Below are 13,422 nucleotides of genomic sequence, written 5' to 3'. Positions count from 1 at the left end.
CCTGGCACTTTTTAATTGATATTTGTAACGACAATAGCAACAATAACTGGGACATTCCACCTCATATGCCTGAAAAAGTGGCGAAATGGAGGTACTTGAAGTACCACAACATTTTTGTCTTTTTTATTACTATTATTTTTGTTTTTCTTTTCTTCTCTGACACGGAGGAAAAAGAGGAAATATAATAACGATACTTTTCCTTGCCCTACGGGTAGCTTTGATTAAAGAAGCAATGCTCATTGCAAGTGAAAAGTAAATCGCATGCTCATCACGTACACTACAGGCGATTTCTAAAATTGATCCTTGCAAATAATTATAATAACAATAGTTTGCAAACAAGGTGCTTTCGTGGTTAAATCCAGAGAGTGCGGATTGCTAGAGAGGATTTGAAGCCGGGGAAGGAAGGGAGGAACTTTTTTTAAACTCCCCCCCCACCCAACAGATCCCCCCTTTCCGGATCTCCCTCCCGATTCCTTGCAAATTGGCCAAGCTGGGTTGTTTTGTCTGGTTTGCACCCCGTGCAAAATCCTTGGCGTGCCGACCCAGAGGGCGAGCCCGTCCCCCCGCGAGCGTCCTTGGAGGATCCTGGCTTGCATTTCCATGGGGAAGAAACGGGAGGCCCGAAAGCCGGATCCGTAAGTGGAAAAAAAGAGGATTTGTGCGGTTTGGGGGGTGGGGGGATCAGGAGAAGAAAAACACCCACCGACCCACCGAAGCGCAACCCTTCCCCCCCCCCCAAGAGGGGTTATTCCTGCTCTCCCATGGGAGCCCATGAACCACAGCAGGGAGATGTGAGCGGGGTGGGGTGGAGGTGGACCCCATCGTTTGCAAAAGCATCCCAACATCTTTATTTTTGGTGGGGGGGGGTCTCTCTAAAAGGAGAAGAGGGGAAGACCCTCCTGGAAAAGGCCTAAGAAGGACGGAGCACGTTGAACGAAATGGGGTGGGGGGTGGGGAAGCGGTGTGCTTCTTGGACACAATCCGAAGGCAAGAGTAAGTGATAATTTTTTATTAGGATTGTTGTTGTTACCTGTGATCCACATCTTTATTAATGATGCAAGCATCATGGGCCATCATGTCCGTTCTGATTTATGGCGACCCTATGAAAGAGGGCTCTCCGAAAGACTCTGTCCAAAATATAATCCAAACTTTTGTTAATCATACAAGCATCATGGGTGAGTCAATTCTGATTTATGGCAACCTTTTTTTCAGGATTTGCCAGGTGGAGAGGTGGTTGGCCATTCCCTTCTTCCTGAGCAGCTTGCCCAGAGTCACATAGGCAGGCCACTAAAAATAATAATAATTCACAGATATAAGCTAGATTTTGATCCCATTGAGGCCTTCGTCAGACTGGGCACCATGGAGCTGTGGATGGCTCGGGGGGGGGGGGGGGAACCCATGAAAACTCAGATCATGGCCAGATCTGTGTGCCAGACTTCTTTGTTAAAAATCGGTTTCTTTCTTTCTTTTAACCTTCATTGGATGAACATGGAAACAACAACAGCAAAATACTACAGATATTTCACTTGAAATGTGTAATATGATCTAGTACCTTGACACCATCAAATGGAGGGAACTTTGTAGCAGGTAACCTTTCCCTTAAAGCCACAAGTACAGCCGGGAGCAAACCTGCCAGATCTGGCCAGAACTGTATGTATGTTTTTCAACTGCAACACCCAGCATCCGTAAGCCACCATGGATGGCAGCAAGTCACAAGGGAAATGGGTGAGCGACCCAAACACAAAATTGACGTCCTCCATACCATGCGATGTTTCTTCACAATCCTGAATGACATTTCTTAAGAATTGCTGGATAGCTCAGTGGTTTAGGTCTCTGGCTGTGGAGCCGGAGGTTGGGAGTTCGATTCCCCACTGGGCCTCCTTGATAGGGGCTGGACTTGATGGTCCGTAGGATCCCTTCCAGCTCTGCAGTTCTAAGATGATGACGACGATGGTCCCTCTTGTGCAGGAATGAAGGGCACTCTAGCCTCTTCCAAAAAAAAAAAGCCTGCAGACTTTTGTAAGTTGTTCCATAAAAATTAAGCAGTATTTTAAAAAGCTGCTCAATTACCAAGTCAATGATGTTTTCCATTAATTGGGAAGCATTTTTCAGGAGTTAGTTCTTTTTAAAAACGTCATAGTATACCAGTTTTGGGATACTCAGTGTGGTGCTGTAGATTGAGTGATGGACTAGGATTCAGGAGGCCTTGGGATCAAATCCCCACTCAGCCATGGAAACTCATTGGGGGTGTGGCAGTAGTACAGGCACTCCTTAAATATCTCACTTACCTTGAAAATTAAGGGAGCTAGCGGTTGGTCCCGACTTGATGGCAGAGAACAACAACCGTACCAATGTTGCACTGTAAAATGCAGTCCATCTTATGTCCTGCCCAATAAAATGTGTTAGTCTACAAGGTGTGTAGTTCCAAGTCCATATAATAAGTGCTGGGGGCAGGGGATGAACAGGAATGTAGTGGAGGAGTACAGGGTTAAAAACCCTTCTAACTAACACACACACAAAGACCTACATTGCTGGAATCCTATACCTACTGTTTACTTCAGGGAAACCTACAGGGAACCTGCCGGTGAAATTACAGAGAGCATGAATGCCATCTTGTCTGGCTTAGCCTGAGGTAGAGCTTCTTCCGGCGTGTTGATCCAGCATCTCCCAAGCACAGAGAGGTTAATTTCTTCTTGTGGGATTCCCCAAGATGGTGCCCTTTGGACACGTCCAGAACTCCCAGCCGACATAGAAGGTCACAGGGTTGGAGAACACTGACTTCTTTTGCATATTTGCATAGATTTAGTCAGGTAAAAGAGATGAAAATGGGAAACTCCTGTTGGAGATCGGCCACGGGTCTGTTAGGCCTTGTGTTGTCTAATTATGGCAGGATCTGGTGGACAAGTGTTTCCTCAGCATTTTCTTGAACTCTGGTCAACGGCCTAAACCAGTGTCTCCCGGCCTTGGGTCCCTGGAAGTTCTTGGACTACAACTCCCAAAAATCTTGGCTAGTACAGCTAGCGGTGGAGGCTTCTGGGAGTTTTAGTCCAAGAACATCCGCAAAAGCCAAGGTTGGGAAGCACTGCTCAAACAGGAATGCTAACCCATCAACAGTGTCGAAATGAGCTTCAAATGCCAATCTGTCCAAGGGATGGGGCACAAATTATTATAATTCATTCATTCATTCATTCATTCATTCATTCATTCATTCATTCATTCATTAGATTTCTACCCCGCCCCTCTAGACTGTGTCTACTCGGGGCGGCTTACAAATAAAAGACAACAATATCACATAAATAACATCTTAAAAATTACAATTAAAATTACAATTATAACAGTTAATTACGACCAAGACATTACCAAGATGGCATACCATAAGGGGAAAAAAAAAAGGTAAGGATGAAAATCACTTAATTGACCGGAGGGAAGGCCTGCTTGAATAGCCAAGTTTTTAACTGACTTTTAAAAACACCCAGCGAGGGCACCAGCCGAATTTCGGTTGGAAGGGTGTTCCACAGCCGAGGGGCCCCCACCGAGAAGGCACGGTTTCTTGTTTTTTCCTTCCGGGCATCCTTTTGTTTGCATCAGGGAGCAAAAAGTCTTGGCCTGGCTTCGGCCCTGACTTAGGGTTCCCTTGACTGATGTCCAGCCATACCTTCAGGGTCCTGCATTCTCAGCTCCTGTCCTTGTCATTGCCTTATTGGTTACTGCTCTCTCCTTTCTTTAGGAAAATAACTGTAGGAGAAGATCATCAGAATACTCTCTAGCTTGACCTGATCCTCCTGAAGACGCAGCATCTCGGAGGGCATCCTGGGGCGTCTCGCTGTGCTTTGCCTCTCACCGCTGAGTAAAAAACGAAGAGATTTTTTTCCCCCACTCCTAAGTCTACGGAAGGGCGATGGATGAGTAGAAGTGAGGAGTTGGAATCGTCGCTAAGAAAAACAAAATGGCTACCGAGAAGGAGGTGGAATTCTCAGCTCTGTGTCTTCGCAGGATTATTGTAGAGCCGGAGGTGAAGACGGAAATCAAAATGGAAGGCCAAGACCCGGAAACCGAGAGCGAATTGCCGGGAACCAAAGAGTCCTGCCTGGTCTCCCTCCCAGCGGAGACGGTTCCTCGAGGATCGCCCCCAGCACCGCTACGACGCATTAAGCAGGAAGCCTCTGCGGGTCCTTCCTGGGAGGATCAGTGGCCGGAGTTCCTACATGTATCTCAGTCTCCTCCTTTGGGACAGGAGGACCCACTATTGCCAGAGAATATGTTAAGGGAAGAGGCAGAGATTTCTCCGGACGTTTGTGAAGGAACCGAGGCCGCCCGCCTGTGGAGGAGAGGAGAAAATGGAAGTCGGCTGAGGCCAAGGATCCATAAAACAGCCCCAGAGATTCAGGACCTAAACTTTGCATGCGAGAAGGGTGACAGACGACCGAGAGAGGATCAGGCCGTGGATCTTCTCAGTTCGGAGCGCCAGCGCCGACGCTTCCGGCACTTTGGCTACCAGGAGGTGAACGGCCCCTGGGAGGCTTACTGTCAACTCCGGAAGTTTTGCCACCAGTGGCTGATGCCAGAGAGGCATACCAAAGAGGAGATCCTGGAGCTGGTGATCCTGGAGCAGTTTCTCTCCATCCTGCCCCAGGAAATGCTCCGTTGGATCCAGGAGCGCGATTCGGAGAGCTGCTTCCACGCCGTGGCCCTGGCCGAGCATTTTCTCCTCAGGCAGCGTGAAGCGGAGAGACAGGATCAGCCGCAGCAGCAGGTGGGGATGTGTTTTCTTAGGATAATGGCCAGGTCCGGTTTTGAAGGATGTTTGGCAGGATGGATTAAAAAATCCATGTTTTCTTTTTTTAAAAAAAATCAAATGTATTTAAATAAAAGTATATATTATGTTTTAAAAATTTAATTGTCAAAAATTTCTGATTTTTTAAAAAATTACATTGTTATTTAAATAAATTTATTTATTTATTTATTTATTTATTTATTTATTTATTTATTTATTTATTTATTTATTTATTTATTTATTTATTTATTTATTTATTTATTTATTTATTTAAATTAAATGGATTTCAATCAATTCCACCCTGGTGTTTGGCAGTTTCCTCTTCTGTCATAGGGTCCTGGTGGGCTTATCTGACCGTGGCAGGAGGGCTAAATGTTGATCCTTCCTTCCTTGTTTACATGGCTACCCCAACTCCCCCCCCCCCCCCGTGGGACTGAGAGAGAACTTGGAAAACCTGTTTATTTGGATGACCGCTTTCATCATCCCGCACCCATCTTGGCTACTAGCCATGTTGTCTTGAGCTTCTGCTCAATCAAGGTGGTAGGCCTGACTTTTCTCCACCTCTTTTATCCTTACAATAACTCTCTGAGGTAGGTCAGAATGACTGACCAAATGTCGGGACAGAAGCATGAAAGGAGTTATTCAAGGGACTTGAGATGAAAACAAGATATAAGTGCACCTAATCCATAATAAGGAACAAGTGTGTTTAGTGGATAGAGTAACTCAGTGAACGTGGGCTAAAATCTCATTTGGCCATGGTAACTCAGTGAGGGGGTGACTATGGTAAATTATTATTATTATTATTATTATTATTATTATTATTATTATTATTATTATTATTATTATTATTATTATTATTATTATTATCATCATCATCATCATCATCATCATCATCATCATCATCATCATCATCATCATCATCATCATTATAGTAACAATAATAGATTGCTGTCACATGTATTCTGAGTTTGGTGGCCCTGTCCAGGATTTTCTAGGTGTACAGTACTCAAAGGTGGCTGACCATTCCTTTCTTCTGAGGATGCTCTAGCGCTGTGTAACTTTCCCAGGTCTACACAAGCTGGTGTTCTCCTACAAGGCCCCGGTGGGGAATTGAACTCCTGTCTCCAGCTTCACAGCCGGATGTCCCATCTCACTGAGCAATCCAGCCAACTGATAAAACCGCCCTTTAAATATTTCATAAACTTTGAAGACCTTGTTAGGTTGCCATAAGTTTCATGTGACTGGACAGATCTACGCAACAACAAAAAAAAATACATAATAAATAAGTAAACCACTAACATTTCCCATTGGTTTCAGATGCTGGGAATGAAAGAGGAGGCTGCTGTGAACTTTTCAGCGAGAGACGATGAATCTCTGGATATGACCGTCAGACACTTCTACAGGGAGATCAAACAAGAGGGGGAAGATGACCCAAGTGTGCTGGGTAAGGATTAGAAGCTGTGGCGTCTGGACACTCAGTTTATCCTCGACCAGCTTCATGGTCAACGTATCTATGACTTGTGCAATAGACATGTTGACAGTGAGCACATGGTTTGCTGGCTGGAGGTTCCGATTTAATCCCTAACATTTTAGATTGAAGAAGGGTCAGGCAGCCGGTCATGAGAGGGAGAGCGATTTCCAGTAAAAAAAAAAATCCACTCTGTCCAGTTACCAGCTCTTGCTGCTTTCCTCACCAACACCAAGTTGTTGTTTTTTTGTGGCTGCTTCCAGACTCTGGAACTCCCTCCCACTGGAAGCCAGACTGGCCCCATCTTTGCTGTATTTCCGTAAGCAGACAAAGGCCTTTCTCTTCAGGCAGGCTTTCCCTTTAAATGACTGGTTGACCATGGATATTTTTAAGGGGTTATTTTATTCTGTTGTTCTACTTGAGCTTCTACTATTGTTCTTAGGTAGGAGTTTTTATATGATATATTTTTAATGCTTTTTAAATTTTGTAATAATTTGTTATTTAGCTTTTCATCTTTGTCTCATTTAGTACTGTAAGCTGCCTGGATCATTTAGGAGAAAGGTGACATAAATATTTTCAGTAAATAAATCAATAATCTCAGTCTGTTAATCTATATACTGCACCACACTGGGTAATGTTAAAAAAAATGAAAAGCAAAGAGTGCTGGTTATATACTGCCCCATATAAAGCACTCTTTGGGTGGTTTATAATTTAATTATGCAGGGTACACATCCCCCCTGCCCCCCTCCCAGCAAGGTAGCTACTCGATTTATTGACCTCAGAGGGATGGAAGGCTGAGCGAACATTGAGCCAGCTGCTGGGGATTGAACCTGGGTTATGGGCAGAGTTTTGGCTGCAATACTTCAGTTTAGCCATTGCTCCACGAGGCTCCTATTAACAAACACAGGGAATAATTATTTATTACCTATATTCCAGCAGGTGATGGAAGGCAGAGCGACGACAACAAGCCACTTTCAGAAACAGAAAACAGGGAGGCGTTGGAAGAATCTGTTTCCAAACAAGGTGAGCCGAAGGGGCTTGAAGGCCAGGAAGCGGAAGAGCCAAGGAGTGACGCCACGACCGATCTGGGGGGTGGCTTGGGGGAAACAGCCCCCCAGCAAATAGTTGCCAAAGGGAAAAGGCCAAGCGATCGGCTGTTCCAGAGTCTCAACAGGAACCAGAAGAGCAACACGGGAGAGGAACTCTACGAATGCTCGGATTGCGGGAAGGAGTTTATTTCCAGAGCCGGCTTCATCATGCATATCAGGATCCACGGCCGGGAGAAGCCCTACGAGTGCTCCGACTGCGGCAAACACTTCAGGCGGAGCTCGCACCTCAACAGCCACAGCAAAATCCACGCAGGCGTGAAACCCTTTAAGTGTTCGGACTGCGGGAAGGGGTTCAGCCGGAGTTCCAACCTTATTTCTCACCAGAGGATGCACACGGGGGAGAAGCCGTACGCTTGCTCCTCCTGTACCAAGCAGTTCTGTGACAAATCAAGCCTGATTCGGCACGAGCGGCTCCACACCGGCGACAAGCCCTACAAATGCACCGAGTGCGGGAAAAGCTTCAGTCAGAGCCACCACCTCATCACCCACCAGAGGAGCCACACGGGCGAGAAGCCGTACAAATGTCTGCTCTGCAGCAAAAGCTTCTGCGACCGCTCGACCTACATCCGGCACCAGAAGAACCACACGGGAGAAAAAACCTTCAAGTGCCTGGACTGCGGCGAGTGCTTCAGTCGGAACAAACACCTCGTGAGGCATCGGAGCATCCACACAGCCCGCGAGCTGTACACTTGTTCGGATTGTGGGGAAAGTTTTGGCCGCCGGTCGGGGCTGAAGATGCACCAGAAGATCCACACCGGGGAGAAGCCGTTCGAATGCTCCGACTGCGGGAAGAAGTTCAACCGGAGCACGAACCTGATCAGCCACCAACGGATCCACACTGGCGAGAGACCCTACGGATGCCCTGACTGCGGGAAGAGGTTCAACCGTCGGACGCACCTCGTAAGCCACCAGAAAATCCACGGGCCAAGGAAAGAAACTCCGGAAGCCCTTCCAGGAGGAGAAGATACGTCCTCTGTGGACCTCAAGGGGGGTTATTTGCCCCCCTCTTACATCATCACCACCATTGTGTGAGGTAAATAGGCCGGACCAAACTGAGAGATTGTGGCCGGCTTAAGGTTGTGGGGAGCCGTGTAACTTATAAGGGACAGGATCCTCATCTCTGCAGCCTTCTCAATGTTTTTGAATTGCAATTCCTATCCCTGACTGAGGTCCGGAGCGTGGAAAAGTTCCTACAATTCCCAGAATACTTTTCAAGTACCTTTTCAAGACTGTGCTGGGGCTAATGGGAGGTGGGGTTTAGCTATGGCCGACCTACGTGGGCCGTCCACAATATGGGGTCCGGAAGCCCTCACATGTTCTTAAAGTCATAGAATCATGGAGTTGGAATGGGGTCTGTATTAGGCCCTTGAGTTGAACTCCCTGCTGATTGCAGGAATCTAAATCAAAGGATACAGTGGGGTCGTGACTTAAGAATGGCTCGAGTTAAGAACATTTTGACTTAAGAACCACTCTCATAGGAAAATATTGACTTGACTTACATACTTAGATTTGAGTTAAGAACTGAAAAAAACCCACGTGGGAGGCAGGGAATGTGCAAAATGTGAACTTTCAGTTAACTGTTGGCCAGTGAAAAGGGTGCCTGTCTGCTTCCTCACTCCTCCCAGCATTTAGAGAGTGGATTGGGAGACAGTCTTCGGACTGCCTGGTACTGCACTGCCTGGACTGTATTTTCCCTGCCTTCCCTGAACCTTTCTTGAGCTAAGAAAAAAAGAAACAAAATATCTCCCTCCAGTGGTCGAAGGCGGAATAGCAGGTTCCCATTAGTTTCTATGGACGGAAAAGAGCAGATACGGATCAAATGGTTTTCAATGCATTCCTATGGGAAATGCAGATTTGACCTGAGAACTTTTTGACTTGAGAACCGCCTTCCAATACGGATTAAGTTCTCAAGTCAAGACCCCACTGTATCTGGCAGATGGTTGTCTAACTTTCTCTTGAATGCCTCCGGTGGTGGAATATTCACCATCTCCTGAAGTAACTGTTTCTGTTGTCGTACTGCTCTAACAGTTAGGATGTTTTTCAACCAAAGTCTGGCTTCCTGTAACTTGCACCCATTGTTATGTATCCTACCCCCTGGGATGATGATTCTCATACAGAGCAGGGGGAGGATCTGTTCGCACTTTGTTTGAAGAGTGCTGTCCTATCTCCCTTCGGGTCTTCTCATGCCCAGCCTTTTCAGCCTTTCCTCAGAGGGCTCGGTTTCCAGTCCTCTGATCATCCTTGTTGCCCTCTTCTGGACCATTATTATTATTATTATCATTCTTTAGTTCAGTTCTTTTAAGACATTTGTTTCTGTAAAGAAGCAACTTTATGCAATCTGTGGCTGATCTTTTTGGGGCAAAAAAAAGAGCTTACAGTGCAGATTGCTTCCCTTTGTTGGTCATATTGGGGCAACTGACTGTTCCACTCTAGTAGCAATGGCCAAGCTGACCTTATTCCAGGGTGGATAAAAATCAATGATTTAAATCACGATTTAAATTTTTTTAAAAAAATAGTTTTTAAATTGGAAAAAAAACCTGTTTTTTTTTAAAAATTAAATTGTCATTTACATCATGATTTAAATCAGTTCGATTTAAACCACATCCACCCTGCTTTAACCTTTGCAGCAAACCGTTAGCTGTGGTTAGCTGTGGCCTACTTGTTTTCTTTATTAAAAACTGGAGATGCGTTACACGTTTACCTGTCCAGAGTTTCGCTGGGGAAGTATGTATCAGCATGAACGATCTGCCCTCATGCATATCCACCCCCGGGTTTAAGCCTAGCTCAGAGCTGTGAATTCTGTGGAGTAGCAACACAGCCTTCTTTGAAAGGTCTGTGGTTCTTCTCTGTTTTAGAGAAATTGAATCCAGTGGGTTCTGATGCAGGAACGGAGGAGACTGACTGCCCCAGAAGAAGCTGATGGAGAGGAGATGAGCCCAATTCAGTGACTCATGCAGAGATCTTGTGGTACAAGTCAGGAGGACCTGATTTATTCCATTATGCCCGGTGCAAAAATGTGGAAAAGTGAACCCAGATGTGCCAGCAGCTGATGGGAAGGTGGGCAAGCCTGGTGACTCACTCAAGGTCCAACCGGCTCCTTCTTTGGGTACCTGGATAACATCATTCATCGTCGTTTAGTTATGTCTGACTCTTTGTGACCCCGTGGACCGGAGCACGACAAGCCCTCCTGTCTTCCACTGCCTCCCGGAGTTGGGTCACATTCACGTTGGTCGCTTCGATGACACTGTCCCTCCATCTCATCCACTGTTGTCCCCTTCTCTTGCCTTCACGCTTTCCCAACATTAAGGTCTTTTCCAAGGAGTCTTCTCTTCTCATGAGATGGCCAAAGTATTGGGGCCTCTGCTTCAGGATCTGTCCTTCCAGTGAGCACTCAGGGTTGATTTCCTGCAGAATTGATAGGTTTGTTCTCCTTGCAGTCCAGGAGACTCTCAAGAGCCTCCTCCAGCACCACCATTCAAAGGCATCAATTCTTCGGCGGTCAGCTTTCTTTATGGTCCAGCTCTTACTTCCATACATCACTACAGTGAAAACCATAGCTTTGACTTTTGTTGGCAAGGTGATGTCTCTGCTTTTTAAGATGCTGTCAAGGGTTGTCATTGCAACATCATTAGAGGGTTCCAAAACATCTCGCGTAGCTCTATGGCAGAGATGTCCAGATGCAGGTGGAGGTAGGAAGCAGAACAGCAATTCATTCGGAGAGGAAACCACCTCTATGGTTGTACCCTCCGAGCTTACAAGGGGTTATTTTGATTGGTTGTTGTGGGTTTTTCGGGCTGTGTTTTTCTTCCTAAGATTTCACCAGTCTCTCTGGCTGGCATCTTCAGAGGACAGGAATTTGAACTCTTTGTCTGTGTTCTGATGTTGTGTGTGGGGTTATTTTGATTGTCAATTTATTTCTGTCAACTTAGAAATCCACCAGTTTAGGACTGCCAACTTCACGTAATTCCTGAACCATCACACATGAAGACAAATATCAAAGGCTGGGGGAGTTATTTTTCTGGACTATAATTCCCCTAATTCCTGAGTCAGGAGGGGAGAGCAGGAGGTAGTGCATCTCTGAGTGAGTTCAAGAGGAACTCACTATAGTTTTTTTTTCTCTTGACATCCTGATTTTCTGTGGGTGGGGATTTTACACACTTTCTAGATGAAGGAGAATTTAGTCATGTGGCTATTTGAAAAGGCAAACTCCAGAAGCAGATTTGATTCTAGCCTGGCTTGCTTCCTGAGATGTTGGCTTTTCTATGGTGTCTGTTTTCATAGAAAAAAATATTGCTTGCAGGCAGTTGGAAATTGTACAGCCCAGATTCCAGGTTTACCTACCACTCAGTAAGGACAGAGCCTGCATGTATCTGTAAAATATTTGTTAAGGTATAGGGAAAAGAAGACAAGCTTTTGAAATAATGTGAATACATACTTTTATAGATTTTTGACTGGGGGATGGGGCGGGCCGTGTAGAATATGTGTTTAACCCTAGAGAAAGGTATGGAATGTGTGCTCTCATTTTCGGCTATGAGTTGTAATCCTTTGTATGTCATTTTCTCTTGCTGAATAAAAACTGATTTTGCACCGGTTCCACCCTTCCTGTCCCCAACACACACTCTCCTGAGCTCCCAAATCCTAATCAGGATTTCGCCTTCTGGCAGATGGTTGCATGGGGAAAAAGCAGGTGACTACCAATTCGTTTCTGTTCCATTCATGTTGTCCTCTTCACGTATGCGTGCATGTATGTGCGCGCGCATTTTGTGCTGTGGGGCACATCTGTTTACAGAGCCCTTGGAACGGGTTTGGAACCTTAAGCCCCAGGGGGCAGAATCCGGCTTTCCAGCTTCTTCCAATGGCCACAGCCTTTCCCCAGCTAGAGGCGGAAAGCTGCCGGCAGCGAAAATACGCTGGTCCTTTGAATGCCACTTTTCTCTTTGACCCTCCCAATGTCTAGAAGGTGGCGCCAAAGGACTTCACTAAAACAGCTTTTGCTCGGTAGAGTGGAAGAGGTTCCCTTTGTTAGAGACCATCCTTCCCTCGTTGATGGGTGGAACGAAGTCAACGTCATGACTTGAAGGTTAACCCTGTAAGTGGCAACACCCGAGTAGGGGGTGGAACCTCTGCCCCCAGGGCTTCCCAGTCACTACCTCAGCGGTGGGGCAGCTGCCTCACACACAGAAGGTCACCAGTTCAAGCCCTGCCGTCTCCTGTTTAAAATGGATCGGACATCCCAGGCAGTCCAAAGGGTCCTGTTCTACCTCTCAGTCCCTGGGAAGCCACCCTAAGTCAGAGCAGAGCGATGCTGATCATCTTGCTCAGTTGAAAAGGGCTTCTTTTGCCTAAGAGAAGCAAAAAGATGGGGTGTGCAGAGAGATGTAAAGGGGACATTTTGGATCAGGCAAATAATGATGATGGTGGTGATGATGATGATGAAAAAGTGAAGATGAATACTGGGGGAGCAACATTTAGAGGTAGGCCTCAGGCAGGCCAGATTTACAAACCAGTGTAAGTCAGGCCTGCCCGGCTGAAGCTTGAGGACATACAGTATATCACAGAAGTGAGTACACCCCCTCACATTTCATAAATATTTTAGTACAGTGGTGCCTCGCTAAACGATGTTAATCCGTTCCGTCAAAATCGCTGTCTTGTGAAAACATTTAGAGAAGCACGATTCCCCATTGGAATGCATTGAAATCCATTTAATGCGTTCCAATGGGGATAAATCATCGTCGTCCAGCGAAGATCGTCCATAGGGAAACTGTTTTGTGAAGCGCCAATCAGCTGTCAAAATCGGTGTCTAGCGAGGCATCGGTCCTGGGGGAAAAAAACATCTTGCAAAGCAGAGTCCATAACATCATCCAGTGAAAATCGCCCATAGGGAAAGTCGTTTTGCGAAGCGCTATAGTGCTCGCAAAAACCCATCATCTAGCGATTTCCTCGTCTTGCGAGGCAATCGTCTAGCGGGGCACCACTGTATATCTTTTCATGTGATAACACTGAAGAAATGACACTTGGTTACAATGTAAAGCAGTGAGTATACAGGTTGTATAACAGTGTAAAGGTGCTGT

The 13,422-nt window shown here is 46.0% G+C and overlaps 1 protein-coding gene across 3 annotated transcripts; it reads left to right on the top strand.

Moving 5' to 3' along the window:
• Positions 1-429: 429 nt before the first annotated feature.
• On the top strand, positions 430-11,943 carry LOC110090351 (uncharacterized). 3 transcript variants are annotated; one of them, XM_072988554.2, is made up of 4 exons: positions 430-635; positions 3,728-4,753; positions 6,092-6,218; positions 7,179-11,943. In XM_072988554.2, the coding sequence occupies exons 2-4, from the start codon at positions 3,947-3,949 to the stop codon at positions 8,381-8,383; spliced, it is 2,139 nt and encodes a 712-aa protein (XP_072844655.2). In that variant the 5' UTR covers positions 430-635; positions 3,728-3,946; the 3' UTR covers positions 8,384-11,943. The 3 variants fall into 3 exon arrangements, with proteins under 3 accessions (XP_072844655.2, XP_072844657.2, XP_072844656.2); XM_072988556.2 differs by having other exon boundaries at positions 441-635; positions 7,182-11,943; XM_072988555.2 differs by lacking the exon at positions 430-635 and adding an exon at positions 680-1,725.
• The last annotated feature ends 1,479 nt before the right edge of the window (positions 11,944-13,422 follow it).

The sequence above is a fragment of the Pogona vitticeps genome, chromosome 2, assembly GCF_051106095.1.
Source record: "Pogona vitticeps strain Pit_001003342236 chromosome 2, PviZW2.1, whole genome shotgun sequence".
NCBI lineage: Eukaryota > Metazoa > Chordata > Lepidosauria > Squamata > Agamidae > Pogona > Pogona vitticeps.
Note: the sequence above shows the minus strand (reverse complement) of the source record. Positions and strands in the feature narration are given on the sequence as shown.

What these genes read in the sequence shown, in the direction of transcription:
- LOC110090351 (XM_072988554.2), top strand. Translation starts at nt 3,947, where the DNA reads ATGGCTACCGAGAAGGAGGTGGAATTCTCAGCTCTGTGTCTTCGCAGG. An exon ending in AGGATCAGCCGCAGCAGCAG is followed by an intron (nt 4,754 to 6,091) that starts GTGGGGATGTGT and finishes CATTGGTTTCAG; the next exon opens with ATGCTGGGAATGAAAGAGGA. An exon ending in AGATGACCCAAGTGTGCTGG is followed by an intron (nt 6,219 to 7,178) that starts GTAAGGATTAGA and finishes CCTATATTCCAG; the next exon opens with CAGGTGATGGAAGGCAGAGC.